The sequence below is a fragment of the Mustela putorius genome, unplaced genomic scaffold (assembly GCF_011764305.1).
Source record: "Mustela putorius furo isolate JIRA1106 unplaced genomic scaffold, ASM1176430v1.1 tig00003909_pilon_pilon_pilon, whole genome shotgun sequence".
NCBI classification, from domain to species: Eukaryota; Metazoa; Chordata; class Mammalia; order Carnivora; family Mustelidae; genus Mustela; species Mustela putorius.
This window is the reverse complement of record NW_025422057.1, coordinates 29,384,824-29,397,531: the sequence shown is the minus strand read 5'-3', so window position 1 is coordinate 29,397,531 and position 12,708 is coordinate 29,384,824. Positions and strand designations below refer to the sequence as shown.

Here is a 12,708-nt window from a genome sequence, read left to right as displayed (position 1 = left end):
CAGCCCTGTGTGTCCAGGGGAATGGGAATTGGAGACTTATGTTAGATTATTACCAACTGAATTCGGATGTTACTTCTATAGCCCCCGCTGTTCCAGCCATTGTAACCATAACTGAATCTGCTGCACAGACTGATGGCACTTGGCACACTCTCTTGGACACTGCCACCACCTTCTTTCCTATTCCATTTGGCCTCAAGGCCAAGGGTCTGTATCAGTTTGTATTCATGGCAAAGCCTTGTTTGCAGTACTTTCCAGGAAGATTAATGAAGGGACATTACTGATCTTTTGTCTTTCAGAGCTGTCCTAGGACCTTCCTTAAGGAAGCAAATGCCCTGGTGTGGCTCTCCCAAACAATTTATTTGACTTCTGGATCTGCAATTATCCATCATCAGAGGGCTAATCATCACAGGATGGTCCAGTTCCTGCACTACTCATGGTTCTAGGGTTTTAAAGGTTTTAGTGGTCCCACTATCAAGGAGGTAGATGTATGCACATATAATAATGGGGCAAAGTGAAAACTACCTTAAGAGAAGTAGACCCTCTATATTGCTCTTTTAATACATTCAATATAGGCAGTGAAACTAACCTACTGCTGCATGAAATTGAAAACTTGTTCTTTTCTTTTTATTCATTGTTCAGTAAAAACGTAAATCTGTAAGAGTCAGCCACTGTTAACTCCCAGGTTTTATCTCCTGGATCATTTTATTTTACCTTGAAGCCAGCTTTTCTGTTTCCTCATGGCCACAACCTGAATTCTTGACTTGACAAAGCTGTGGCAGAACCACAAGAAAGAAACAAGTGGTAATGAAGAATCCAGAACTCAGAACCACTGGCTCTACCTTACTATGTTCCCCTGAGCAAGCTCCTGGGCCTCTCTCAACCTCAGTTTTCTTCTCTGCCAAACAGGTTTGGTATATCTGTCCTACCTATCTTATCAAGAAATTGGAAAGGCCAGATGATTTAAGGGATGGACATAAGCTATGGAAACTTATAGCAGGACATAAAGAATAAAGTCAAAGAAGCCAAAGAAGAAAACTATTATTGGATAGCTATATGGAGTAGGAAATGATATTTGAAGGATTTTGGATTCTAAAACAGTCTCTTTGTGCCAACTAATATTATCGTAACTGAAATATTTTCTGTTACTTATAATTTTTAAGTAGTACCTACTTTTGAGGATGGCTGTTTCCCACATGTTCCCATGTTTCCCAAGATATTAGAATTTCATCCAATTCCAAGGAATAATTTTTGTGTATTTAGAATAGATAACAGTGGTCACATTATTATGTACTTATTAAATGTCAGGCACTGTCTTAAGTCCGTGAGGCATAGATTATTAGCATCACTATCATACAGATGATGGAAGATGAGGAATCTGCCAAATGTGATACAGCAAGTAGGCAGGAGATTGGAATTCACACCCACATCTAATCTGACTCCAGAGCTCAGTCTCTTAAGCACCAAGCTCTACTCCCTCCCAGTGTGCACACAACACCTGATGGTAAAAACTTACCTTCCCTATTGCCATTACTGAGCAGTGCACTGCAACCCCTAGAATCCCAGTCACTGAGCATCTTTAGAGTGCAGGGAAGGATTGCCTGGGAGAAGGGCTACAGGTGATAAAAATATAGGAAGGGTGGTTTCTGTTTTCAAAGAGCTTACAGTCAGAGAGAGGAGGTTAGATGCACCCAAACAACTCTGATAACAAAAGAAAGTGTAAGCTGCTATAACAGGGCTACAAGAATCTTAAGAAAAGAGGGATTCCTCCCTGAATGATTTAAAAGTGAAATACTGTTATTTAAAGATTTTTGTTTTTTGTTTTGCTATTTAATTTAATTTAACTTAATATTTTTAAGAGTAATTAATTAATTAATGAGCAAGAGAAAGAGAGTACAGAGATGGGTGAGCAGAGGGAGAGAGAGTCTCAAGCAGACTCCACATTGAGCACAGACCCCAACGTGCTGGACTAGATCCTACCACGCAAGATCATGACCTGAGCTGAAACCAAGAGTCAGACACTTAACTGACTGCACCACCCAGGCACCCCTTTATTCTTATTTTAAGGTTTTATTAATATAAGTTCAGCTGGGAGGTCTGTCTGAAGATACTGTTATGGAAGTCTTAAAGATGAATCAGAAAACCTCAGAGCTAAAGGGGATCTTGATGATCACATTCAACACCTTCATTTGACCTAGAGCACCCAGTAACCCAGGGTGAATGAGTTGGTGGCAGAACCTGATATCAGATCTAGAAATCCTGCTCTTCCTTCTATCCTAAGGCATTCCTTCCTCTCCTTCCTTTCTATGGTCTCAGGACCCCAGGGCAAGGAGCTTTCTTAGGAGCATGTATTCTTTGGGTAATTATTATCACAAATGTCCACTTGGGACATGTTGCACAGGTCTTCCCCAATTCTCCCTTCCAGCTCCCTCCCTCCAGCCAGTAGGAATCTCTCTACTCAGAGATCTCTCTCTGGAGATAGATACTGAAGCAACAAGACAGACCTTCACATCACTACCTACTAGCTAGAGTCGCCAAGGCTTTATGTGTTGTCACTCCAGATTGTAAACACAGAGAGAGAACACAACTTTATTCTTCATGTCTCAGAACAACTAAAATGGTGCGTTGCTTTCATATATGTCACAACACCCTAACATGGGAACATTAAAAATTTATCACTGGCATTTTTAAACATACACAAAAATAGAATAGTATGACAGATTCCCATATGTTCACTGCAAGCTTCCACAAGTGACATCATTCTGCCATTCTTGTCCAAAGCCTGAAGAGGTGACCAAAGGTGCCCATGGAGATGGCCAGCTCAGTGGCAGGGAGACACAGTAGGCATTAGTCTCAGCTGAGGATTCTAGACAGAGGGGCAGGTGGTGGGATATACTACCATTAGTCTCACAGAAGGCAAAACGGTTTGCCAAGTGTAGAGTAGGGATCAGGTAGGTGCAGAGAGAGCCCGAGATAAGCTGAATCAGGCAGTTCACTGGCTGTCTGTGGCAGGCTGTGGGTAGACCAGGCCTCAGGGTGGTCTTAGAGGCACTGCAGGACCTCTGATGTGCAGCTGGGTCTCTCCCTGTAGCAGCTTTTGCAGACACTACTCCTCCCTCTGAGAGAATGCGGTGCTCTCCCACCAGCTCCTCTGGTGGATGCCTCTTCCTCAAAGACTGCCTTGACAACACTTTCTAAAGCACTATCCTTTCTTTATTATTTTTCAATTTAGCAGGCTGCTTGCTTCCTACACACCAGTCTGAATTTTGTAATTAATTATTTGTTGGTTTACTTGTTTATTTTTAGTTTTCACTACTAGGCTATAACCTCCAATGAGGAAGGGGTCTTGTCTTTCTCCTTCACCTCTATTTCCTCACAAACTGGAACAGTATCTGGTACATAACAGTTAATAAATATTTGTCAAATGAATTAATGATAGACCATATTAAAATTTTGTTAATATCTTGATTGGTGAAGCAAAGGTTGAGCACAAAAGAACAGAGAAAAGGGGAAGGGTAATTTCTGATTTAAGCAGGGTAAATGGAAACTTCTAGCCCAGTGGTGCTCAAATCTGGCTGCATGTTGAAATTACCTGGGGAACTTTAAAAAGTACCAACACTTGGCATTCTCTATAGACCAGCTGACTCAGAATTTCCAGAGGTGGTACTTACGCACTGGCATTTTTTAAAAGCCCCCTAGGTGACTGTAATGTGCATAAGGCTTGAGAATCACTGTTCTAATGAAGAAAGGCTATAAGGATTTTGACATTAAGATGAGAGCAGTGAGTTCTGGAGTAGAAGACAGGTCTGCTCAAGTTCGATTTAGAGTGAGTCAAAATGATGTCTTCTAGTCAATCCTTTCAATGCTTAAAAACAAACCAGAGGAGTGCCTGGGTGGGTCAGTCAGTTGAATGTCAGACTCTTGGTTTCAGCTCAGTTCATGATCTTGGGTTCATGGGATCAAGCCCTGCGTCAGGTTCTGCACAGAGCACAGAGTCTGCTTGAGATTCTCTCCCTCTTCCTCTGCCCTTCCTGCTGCTCATGTGTACCCTCTCTCTCTAAAATAAATAAGTGAAAAATCTTTTTAAAAACCCCACAAAATCTGGGTGCCTGGGTGGCTCAGTGGGTTAAGCCGCTGCCTTCGGCTCAGGTCATGATCTCAGGGTCCTGGGATCGAGTCCCACATCGGGCTCTCTACTCAGCAGGGAGCCTGCTTCCTTCTCTCTCTCTCTGCCTGCCTCTCAGTGTACTTGTGATTTCTCTCTGTCAAATAAATAAATAAAAATCTTTTAAAAAAATTAAAAAAAAAATAAAAACCCCACCAAATCAGAGATGAAATAAACAGAGATGGATATTAGTTGAAAGTAAGCTACCTAATGATGGATAGTTTTTAAAAACTTATAAATAGTGTAGTGTATTTAAGTAAGAATTAAAAACAAAATTGGGGTGCCTGGATGGCTTATTTGTTAAGTGTTTGCCTTTGGCTAGGGTCATGATCCCAGGGTCCTGGGATCGAACCCCACATTGGGCTCCCTGCTCAGTGGGAAGCCTGCTTCTCTTTCTCCCTCTCCCACTGCTTGTGTTCCCTTTCTCACTGTGTCTTCTATCAAATACATTTTTAAAATCTTTATAAAAAAAGAGTTAAAAACAATATTTATGTGCATATGTTCTATTTCTATTTTAAAAGACTTCTGTTTTTATTTACACAAGCAACAACAAAATATAACTGAGTTTGAGAGAACATTATGTATTATCTTTGGCTCTCAGGTCGCTTCTATCAGAATCCTACTCATTGGTTCCTAAATGTCATAGTCAGAGCACATTGTGCTTGGAATAGATGCTTAAGAAATAACTTTAAATTTGTCATATATGGCACTCACCAGAGATCTTTCCAACCCACCAAAGCGCATTCTGTTTCTTCTCTCCTCTCTTTTCTCTTCCTCTCTCCCTCCCTTCCTCTCTTTCCTTGTCAGATTATTTTTAGATAATGTTCTTTCTAATGTTTTAGGCGAACTGATGGGGTTAGGTGAGGTGCAGCTTTTTTCATTTCCAGAGCTTGCCTTCTCCTCCATCATGTGAAGGTTGCTTCGAGGATGGCACCCTGCTCCTGAGCTCAAAGGCTATGGGGCTGTAATTGCTTCTTCTCCCTAATTTATTTAGGTTGCTGCATGCCTTGCCGTCACTGCAATCCCTCAGTACTGCAATCTGGGAACAATATAAATGGTTGATGGCGGAGAGAGATTTTCAATTGTTGCTTCTCAGTGATTCACATAATGTGCTGTCATTAGCACTTCCATGTGACATATCGTGGTTTCCAGGGCTTATTGGGCCATTTATAAATACCAGATGAAGGTGTTAGAGCTGGTATTGCCATGTGGTTATTGCCTTAATTGCCTTCACTGGGAAAGGTGGCAGCATCTTCTCAGGAGGAAAATAAATTGTAATTTTTAGTTTGGCTTTAACCATTTGCAGTCAGTTCCTCTCAAGGGCAAGAATCACAGCTTTCCTTTTCCCTTCCTTTGTTTTTCTTCTAATTTTCTAGTAATTTCATTTTTGCAAAAAATATCTACCCTTTACACTTTAGTTACCACTACCTGAGTTGATTTCCAGATTATCTATACAAATATTCAAAATGTATTTTTCCCCACAGTTAAGTTCTCATTATTAATGATAATTATTACTGAGACTTACCACATTTTACACTTACAAAGTGTAATGGCAGCTAATATTTATTGAGCATTTACTATGTGGTAAAAGATACACAGGCATTGGCTTGTTCAATCCTTTCCAACAACACTGTGAGCTAGACACTATTGCTGCCTTCATTTTTATGAGGGGAATTTGATATTTACTGAGGTTTAGAAAGCCAGCAAACGGGAGAGCTGGGTTTGAAATGCAGGTCAGTGTGATTCCAAAGCCAATAGTTTTAAGCACTCCCTTTAAGCACTCCCCACCCTGAACCCCAGCATAGTCAGCAACCCCCTTTTCCAAGCAGGAAATGAAGACTCCAGCAACAGGAGCACTGCAGGGCTGCACTCAGTGCCTGCTTCTTCCCACTTGAGCGGCAGAGCTCCTTCCCCTCCCTTAGGCAGCCCCCAACGGGGTGAGCCCTTATAAGGGCTGAGGTATGTATGCTACTGATGTCGCATGAGCACCACTCAGGTTGATAAATAAGCAAAGGATGAGGACCTATAGTTAAAAATCAAAGGGACTTCTATTTAAAGCATTAGAGACAAAAGAGCTGCCTGCCTGGTCTGCTGGTGCAGGCATAAGCTCTGAGCTGGGAGGCCAGGGTTTAGAGGCACAGAAGAGGAAAGAAGCAAGTCATGTCCACTGGGCACGCAGCCCAGGAGCTAGGGCCACTGACATGAGCCAGCCTGGGTCCTAGTGATTGATCGTGCAGCCTGGATGGCCTTCCCTCAGCAGCCACAGGGCCCCACAAAGAAAGGCTGCTCATGGAGAAGTCTTTGTCAGGGCCTCTAATGAGAGGATTGGGTTTCACACCACAGCTACCCCGAAACAGGTACAGTTCTGCTTCTTTCATCTTCCTGATGGCTCCCACGGGAACAAAAAGAAGAAAGGAAGCTACACCAAGAAACAGGTCACAGGCTGGTTTGGCTAGGTTTTGTACCTCCCCCGCCTCACCACCTCCAGATGAACAGCTTTGAATTCTTTAATTTTCACACACCCTGTGTGGCCACCGGACAGCAATGGGGAAAGCTTTCCTAAGAAATTTTTCATGATCCATCCACTGTGACTCTCTGGAAAATGAATGCCCCTGTCCCTTTGCGTGTACTGTTGCCTTTGTTCAGAAAATCCTCCCCAGACCCCAAGTTCTTCTTCCTATGGCTAACTTGTCCTTCAAGATCCAGCTCAGGCACTGTCTCCTCCAAAAAGCCTTCCTCAATGTTGCATACCTGCCCTCCACACAGGCTGGCTTCTGTTGCTCCTCTGTCCTGCTAAGGCACTTCTGCCTCAGTCCCTGCTGATTCCTCTGTCTCCCATCAACATTGTAAGCCCCTTCAGGGCAGGGACCGTGTCCCCAGGGCGAAGCACAGTATCTAGCATACAGAATAAGTATAAGAAGTGTTTCTGAATGAATGAATCATGAATGATAAATGAAGTAGGCTGGGATAATATTTGCTTAACTATTTAAAGCACTTGATTTTTTCAAAACAGTCTATTTTTCTTTTAAAAACAACTTTTTTTTCAGATAAAAAAGAAGTAATGCTGACTGCAGAAACTTTATATATAAAAAAAAAATCCACAAAGAAGAAAATTAAAACTGTAATTCCACTGCCCAAAGAAAACCACCTTTATCATTTAGATGTATGAAGAGATTCCAGTAATTTTCTCTGTGTATGAATATATATGAAATTGGAATCCTATTGTCCTCCCTAATTTTCTTAAGGATTGTAACAGTATCTTTTGGAGGCAGATAGAAAAGATGTTTTTATTGCATTTAAGTGATGAGAAAAAGGAAAGCAAAAATACCTATCTTGTATCAAAGACACATATTAATGGCAGAGTCAGGAATAGCAGCCCTGAATCTTGTTCTAGTCCCAGGCTCCTGCTGCTCCCCATGAGGCCTCCTGCATAAGCGGTATTGTTCTTACAAAAAGAAATTGTGCATTAACCAAACATCAATGGAACAAGGGTTTGTAACTGGACATTCTTCCTCAAGAAAGAGACAGATTTAAGCTGATCCTGTGTCTGCATGGCAGCTGTGTGGTGCATAAGAGTGATGTCTAACATTTCTAAGCACTTGGGAGCTCATTCCTGGGAAAGGCTAACCAGCAGAGTTAGGCAGGCACCATTAAGATTCAGTTTCCTTCCAGCAGTCACATGACATCTGAACAGTGATGGCTTGGCGAGAGCATGTTGCTGTGGGAATGAACCACAGCCACTGTTTTGATCCCACCATAAACTATCAGGTAGTACACCAGTCCATGACCACTGACTGTACTCCACAACAATGTACATAGTAAGTGCTCAATAAATGTGCATTTGGCTGAACTGAATGTTTATTATTATTCAGCAGTGGCAGTTGGCAAAAACGAAGGTGACATCAAATATAAATCTCGCCACCACGATACCCAGTATAGAAAATGCAGTCCAGTGTGAACTAGCCTTCTGTTTTATTCTAAATAGAGAACTAAACTGTAATCCCCCAAACAGAAACACATGCTAGACTGTTAGCTCTGCAGATGAGGGAACCACAGCTTATTTATCTGTGTGTCCCCAGAATACCTAGCACAGAGCCAGACACATTTGAAGTGTCAATGTCTTTTGAATTGAATTATATTTGCTTGGCTGGCGTGGGAGTTAAAAAGATGTTGACTAGTAATTCACCATTCCTTTCCCTGCAAGCACTGTAAATCAAGCTTTTAAAAAAAGCAGAAAGCTAAATTCCAAAACCCTCTCTTAGGAGAAATGCCCACGGCTGGTGGGGTCTGGACTATGTCCACCAAATGTGCAGATCTCTTCTGCACAAACATCACTTACTCCCGAGGGAGCCCCTGACTGGCTGACTGGCTGTGGAGACTCACACATTCCCTCTTTCCCAGTGGCAGGAGGGTCAGGGGCAAGGGGTGGGAGTCGATGATGAAGCACTGCTGAACTAAATGTTCTCCTCTTCCCAGGAGAGGGAAACTCTCCAACAGTAGGAGTGTTGGCACTTTTCTAGAAGAACAACCATAAAGAACCTGGGATGTAGTTGGAAATGATCTTTTCTGAAGACAAGTTTCTTTTTTAAAGGGCCACCCTCATCTTCCCTCTTACCTTAGACTAAAAGGGTGCTATTGGAATGACTTTGCCAGAGCTGCTAGAATCCCACAAGTTGGGATCAAAGTCGACTGGGCAGGTGAAGGGGTCCTCTGGGATAAGCACTGGGGAGCCATTAGGCCATATCCTCACTTTTTCTAAGTTTATCGAAGAGAAATGACAAAAACAAAAACAAAACAGTTTGCTAATAAGATCCATTCCTTAAATACTGAGCTGAGTTTAAAGAAACTGGAATAGAAATTACTGATTTTTCTGGGAGACAATCAAAGCAGAACTCACCGATCCCCTAAGCTCTTAACAAACTCTCTTGGAGATTTCATCACCATGTAAAATCCACACGTTTTTATTGGCAACGTTTGGTTATGAACTACAACCCTCTGAGGTGGTGCCAGTACAACTCCCAGGTCTGCCTCCATTACCCATTCCAAGGGCCTGCTGGCAAAGTCTGTTCAGCCGGTGCCCTGGCCTAGCCTCCTACATTCTTTCTGGGGGAGACTTAGGATACACTCTCCCAGCTGTCAAGTGCTCTACTTATAAGGTGCAGAATTTATTAGTGCAAAGAAAGATAAAAAGAAAGTCTGCTACCTTATGTGCTTTTATGTTCAGCTTCTTTACTACAATTTGGTGTTTCCAGAAATACAGCTGCCCAGCTTACTGGAGCCTTTGTGCTGAATCAGTGGGACTTGTTTTAGCATTGCATGGACCTGAGTGAGCTCTGCAGCCACCACCTATAACTGAAGTCTCTTGTGCCATGCTTTGAAAGGAAGTTACCCACAGCAACTCTCATTTGAGGAGAACAAAGCCATGAGGACTTGCATTTTTAACCTACACATGGCCAGCAAAGGCACACAGAGTTGACATGGAACACAGGTTTGTCCATCTCTGGAAATCCAACCTGTCTGGTCACCCAAAGACCATCTTTTTCTAGCCTAGGACTTCCTTCTCTCCCATTCCTAAACATGCCTGTTTCCATCTCCAGAACCAACTAAGGCAAATACTGGCCTCAGAACACAGAACAGACACCAAAGAGTACAACAAGGAAGAGAAATGAAAATGAAATTTAGAACTGCAAAACTCTGAGAGTCCCAGTTCCCAATACTTGTAGGACCTTGGATAAGCCACTTAATATCTTCATAGAACCCTAGTTTCTCTTCAGCAAAGTAAGTATAAATAGTTTCTCTCACCAGCCTCTCTTCAAAGCAATTATAACAAAGTTTATATGTTTATTTATTTTCCATTGCTCACTGTGCTTCTAGCTTATAAGCTCCAAGAGTTCAGGGATCTTGTCTTTTTGGTTCATCGAAGAGGCCCACTGCTAGGAATAATGATCAACAAGTTGTATAAGATCAAGAGGAGCAAATGAGATTTGAGTGAGGGAGGGAATGAGGCAAGAAGGGAGGACAGAATGGATGGAGCTTTATTGAGGTACCATGTATGAAAGTGGTCTGAAAATTATTAAGTATCACCCACATTATTAAAATAATGATAACTAATAGTTGATGCATGAATTGTACCAGGGTGATATTTTAAAAATAAAAGCTAGATCATATTATTTCCCTGCTTAAAACCCTCCAGTGGCTTTTCATACTACATACAATAAAGTCAAATTCCTGTTAGCTTACAAAACCTTATGGGACCTGACCCCTTGTGGCCTCATGTCCACCCAGTCTCCCCCTTCTCTGCCAGGCCCCCATCACTCGGCATCCTTGCATCTCCTCAAACATGAAAAGTCCATTCTTGCTTTGGAACTTTGTGTTAGCCACTTCCCCTGCCTGAAAATTCTGCATGGCTGGTTCCTTCTTGTCACTGGGCTCGTGGCTTGAATGTCACTTTTTCAGAGAATTCGTCCTATATACTCACTCCAAAGCAGCCCTCACTGACTCCTTTTTATAGTACTCTACTATCTGTTTATTCATTTTTTTATTACTAGTCTCCTCCTCAGTGCCCAATGGTCAGTAAACACTTATTTTTGTGTAGCACTATATTTGTTTAATGCTGACTCTTCATAGAGACTTTACTAATTATGGGCCCAGCACGCTTCCACTGCGCAACTCTGCTAGGCACGAGACTTTACTAATTATTATTTTGTTTTATCTCCACGGGTTTATAAGCTCAGATCAACAAACAAAAAACCATATGGTTACAACCTGAAAGTTCCCTCCCAACCGTACATTAGCCACCACAGAGCCCCTCCACCCCGCTCCCCAACACACACACTTGAGGTAGCCGGGCCCTGTGACTAAAAGCAACTGTGCCAGTCAGTTCTAATATTTGTGACTTACCTGGAGTCACATATGACCAGTGATACAATAATTACTTCATCCTCTAATCTATAGTGATTCTTTTGAAACATGGAAATGCTACCACTGGGCGCGAAATTGTTCTCTGTTCTGGGCTTGGAAGCCTCTTGTCTCAGGCAGGGGTGAAAATGAGGGGAATGCAGGGCCAAAATAGGCAGAGGGAAGCAAACGGCAGGAACACTCACTGGCCTCAGTTGAGTTTGCTTACTGTGGATCCAGGGGCAGGAATAAATCTGTAGGAAGAGTACTGGACTAGGGCACAGGGAAGCGGGTTCTAGAGCGGGTCCAGTATCTTCCTCTCCCCTCTACTCAGACTATCAGTTCCTCTGTTATAGGAGGTGCAACTGGATCTCCTCAAAGGGGATTACCAGCTCTGACAGTCTATGAGCTAATGAGAGGAGTGTGACTTTTTTCTGTGACCATGATGTCTGTGAAAAAGGTAACCCATGTAATATTTCTGACGAGCGCATCTTCTCGGAACTTAGTGGGATCTCTCTGATTGGCCAGTAGAGTCACCCAACAAACCAAGATCTCTGCTCTTGCCAGTCTTCTTCAGCCTTCCCTTTCCTTCTCTTTCCTAGGAAGTTGGTGTCCTGGGAAAATCCCCTCATTGTCACATAGGGATCAGCACCTAACTGCAAGTGCAATTCAGCCACTCCCTAAGAGATGGGTTCCTACTGCATCTGATCTCGGCCAAGATGCTCCCATCTGCTTTCAACATGTAGCGTCTGACGTTAACTAATGTCTTCTATTAGCATTAAAAGAAAACAATCTGGAAAAATTCACTCTCAAGCAGAGTTCAAACAGGCCACAAGTAGATGTGGAATCTCAACTGTACAAGGTTTGTTAAAATAATAGTAATAAATAAATACATACATGGATATATGTATATGCAAACATGCATTTGTATATATGATTGTGTATATATATATATATATATATATGTGCATGTGAGTGAGTGTAGTGAAGCCATAAGTCTGTGAAATGGGTCAAGAGAGCAAAGACATGAATATTTCTATCCAATTTATGAAATTACCTGGTTACAGAGAGAGGAGAAAAATTCTCCCAGTATGGAACAAGGTATGGTCAAAATACCTGAAAGACATGGAAGAGGAGTTGGGGATCTTTATCTCACACTTACTGGTAGTGGGTTGAAATTCTGGTCCACCAGGTGATTATATCCATGGTCAAAAAATGAGTGTCGTATCACAACATCAATGCCTTGATTGGCCAGCATTCCTAAAGTGTTCAACCATCTAAAAAAGCATGAAAAAAAAATGCTGCATCAATACATCTTAAAAGTTGCATTAACAAGCTCTGTAGGGATTGGCTAACACACATACACACATACACCAACCCCCACTATGAAATTTACCTAGTACTTTACAGGAGAAGATTATTGTAAGCACTGAATGACATTTTAGGGATTATCAAATCTAACCTCTTCATTTTATAGGAAAAGAAACATAGGTTCAGGGGAATAAAATGAATTGCCCTTGGTCATAAAATACCTTGTGGCTAATGACTTATTTTACTCCTGTAATACTAACAAAGAAAATGAATACCCTTGTAGCCACTTGTAAGCCTAATTATCATCCCTCACCTGCTGGCCATAGGACACAGAATCA

At 42.0% G+C, this 12,708-nt stretch overlaps 1 protein-coding gene and 1 long non-coding RNA gene across 2 annotated transcripts in view; one reads left to right on the top strand and one right to left on the bottom strand.

Moving 5' to 3' along the window:
- Positions 1-11,972, top strand: part of LOC106005520 — a 33,768-nt gene extending 21,796 nt beyond the window's left edge. The window contains exons 3-5 of the long non-coding RNA XR_001178926.2: positions 9,415-9,650; positions 9,760-9,940; positions 11,662-11,972. This is a non-coding gene — a long non-coding RNA (uncharacterized LOC106005520). The remainder of the gene's footprint in view (positions 1-9,414; positions 9,651-9,759; positions 9,941-11,661) is intronic.
- Positions 1-12,708, bottom strand: part of HPSE2 (heparanase 2 (inactive)) — a 708,692-nt gene that overhangs the window by 141,909 nt on the left and 554,075 nt on the right. The window contains exon 9 of the mRNA XM_004749516.3: positions 12,222-12,336. Within this exon, the coding sequence (XP_004749573.1) occupies positions 12,222-12,336 (115 nt within the window). The remainder of the gene's footprint in view (positions 1-12,221; positions 12,337-12,708) is intronic.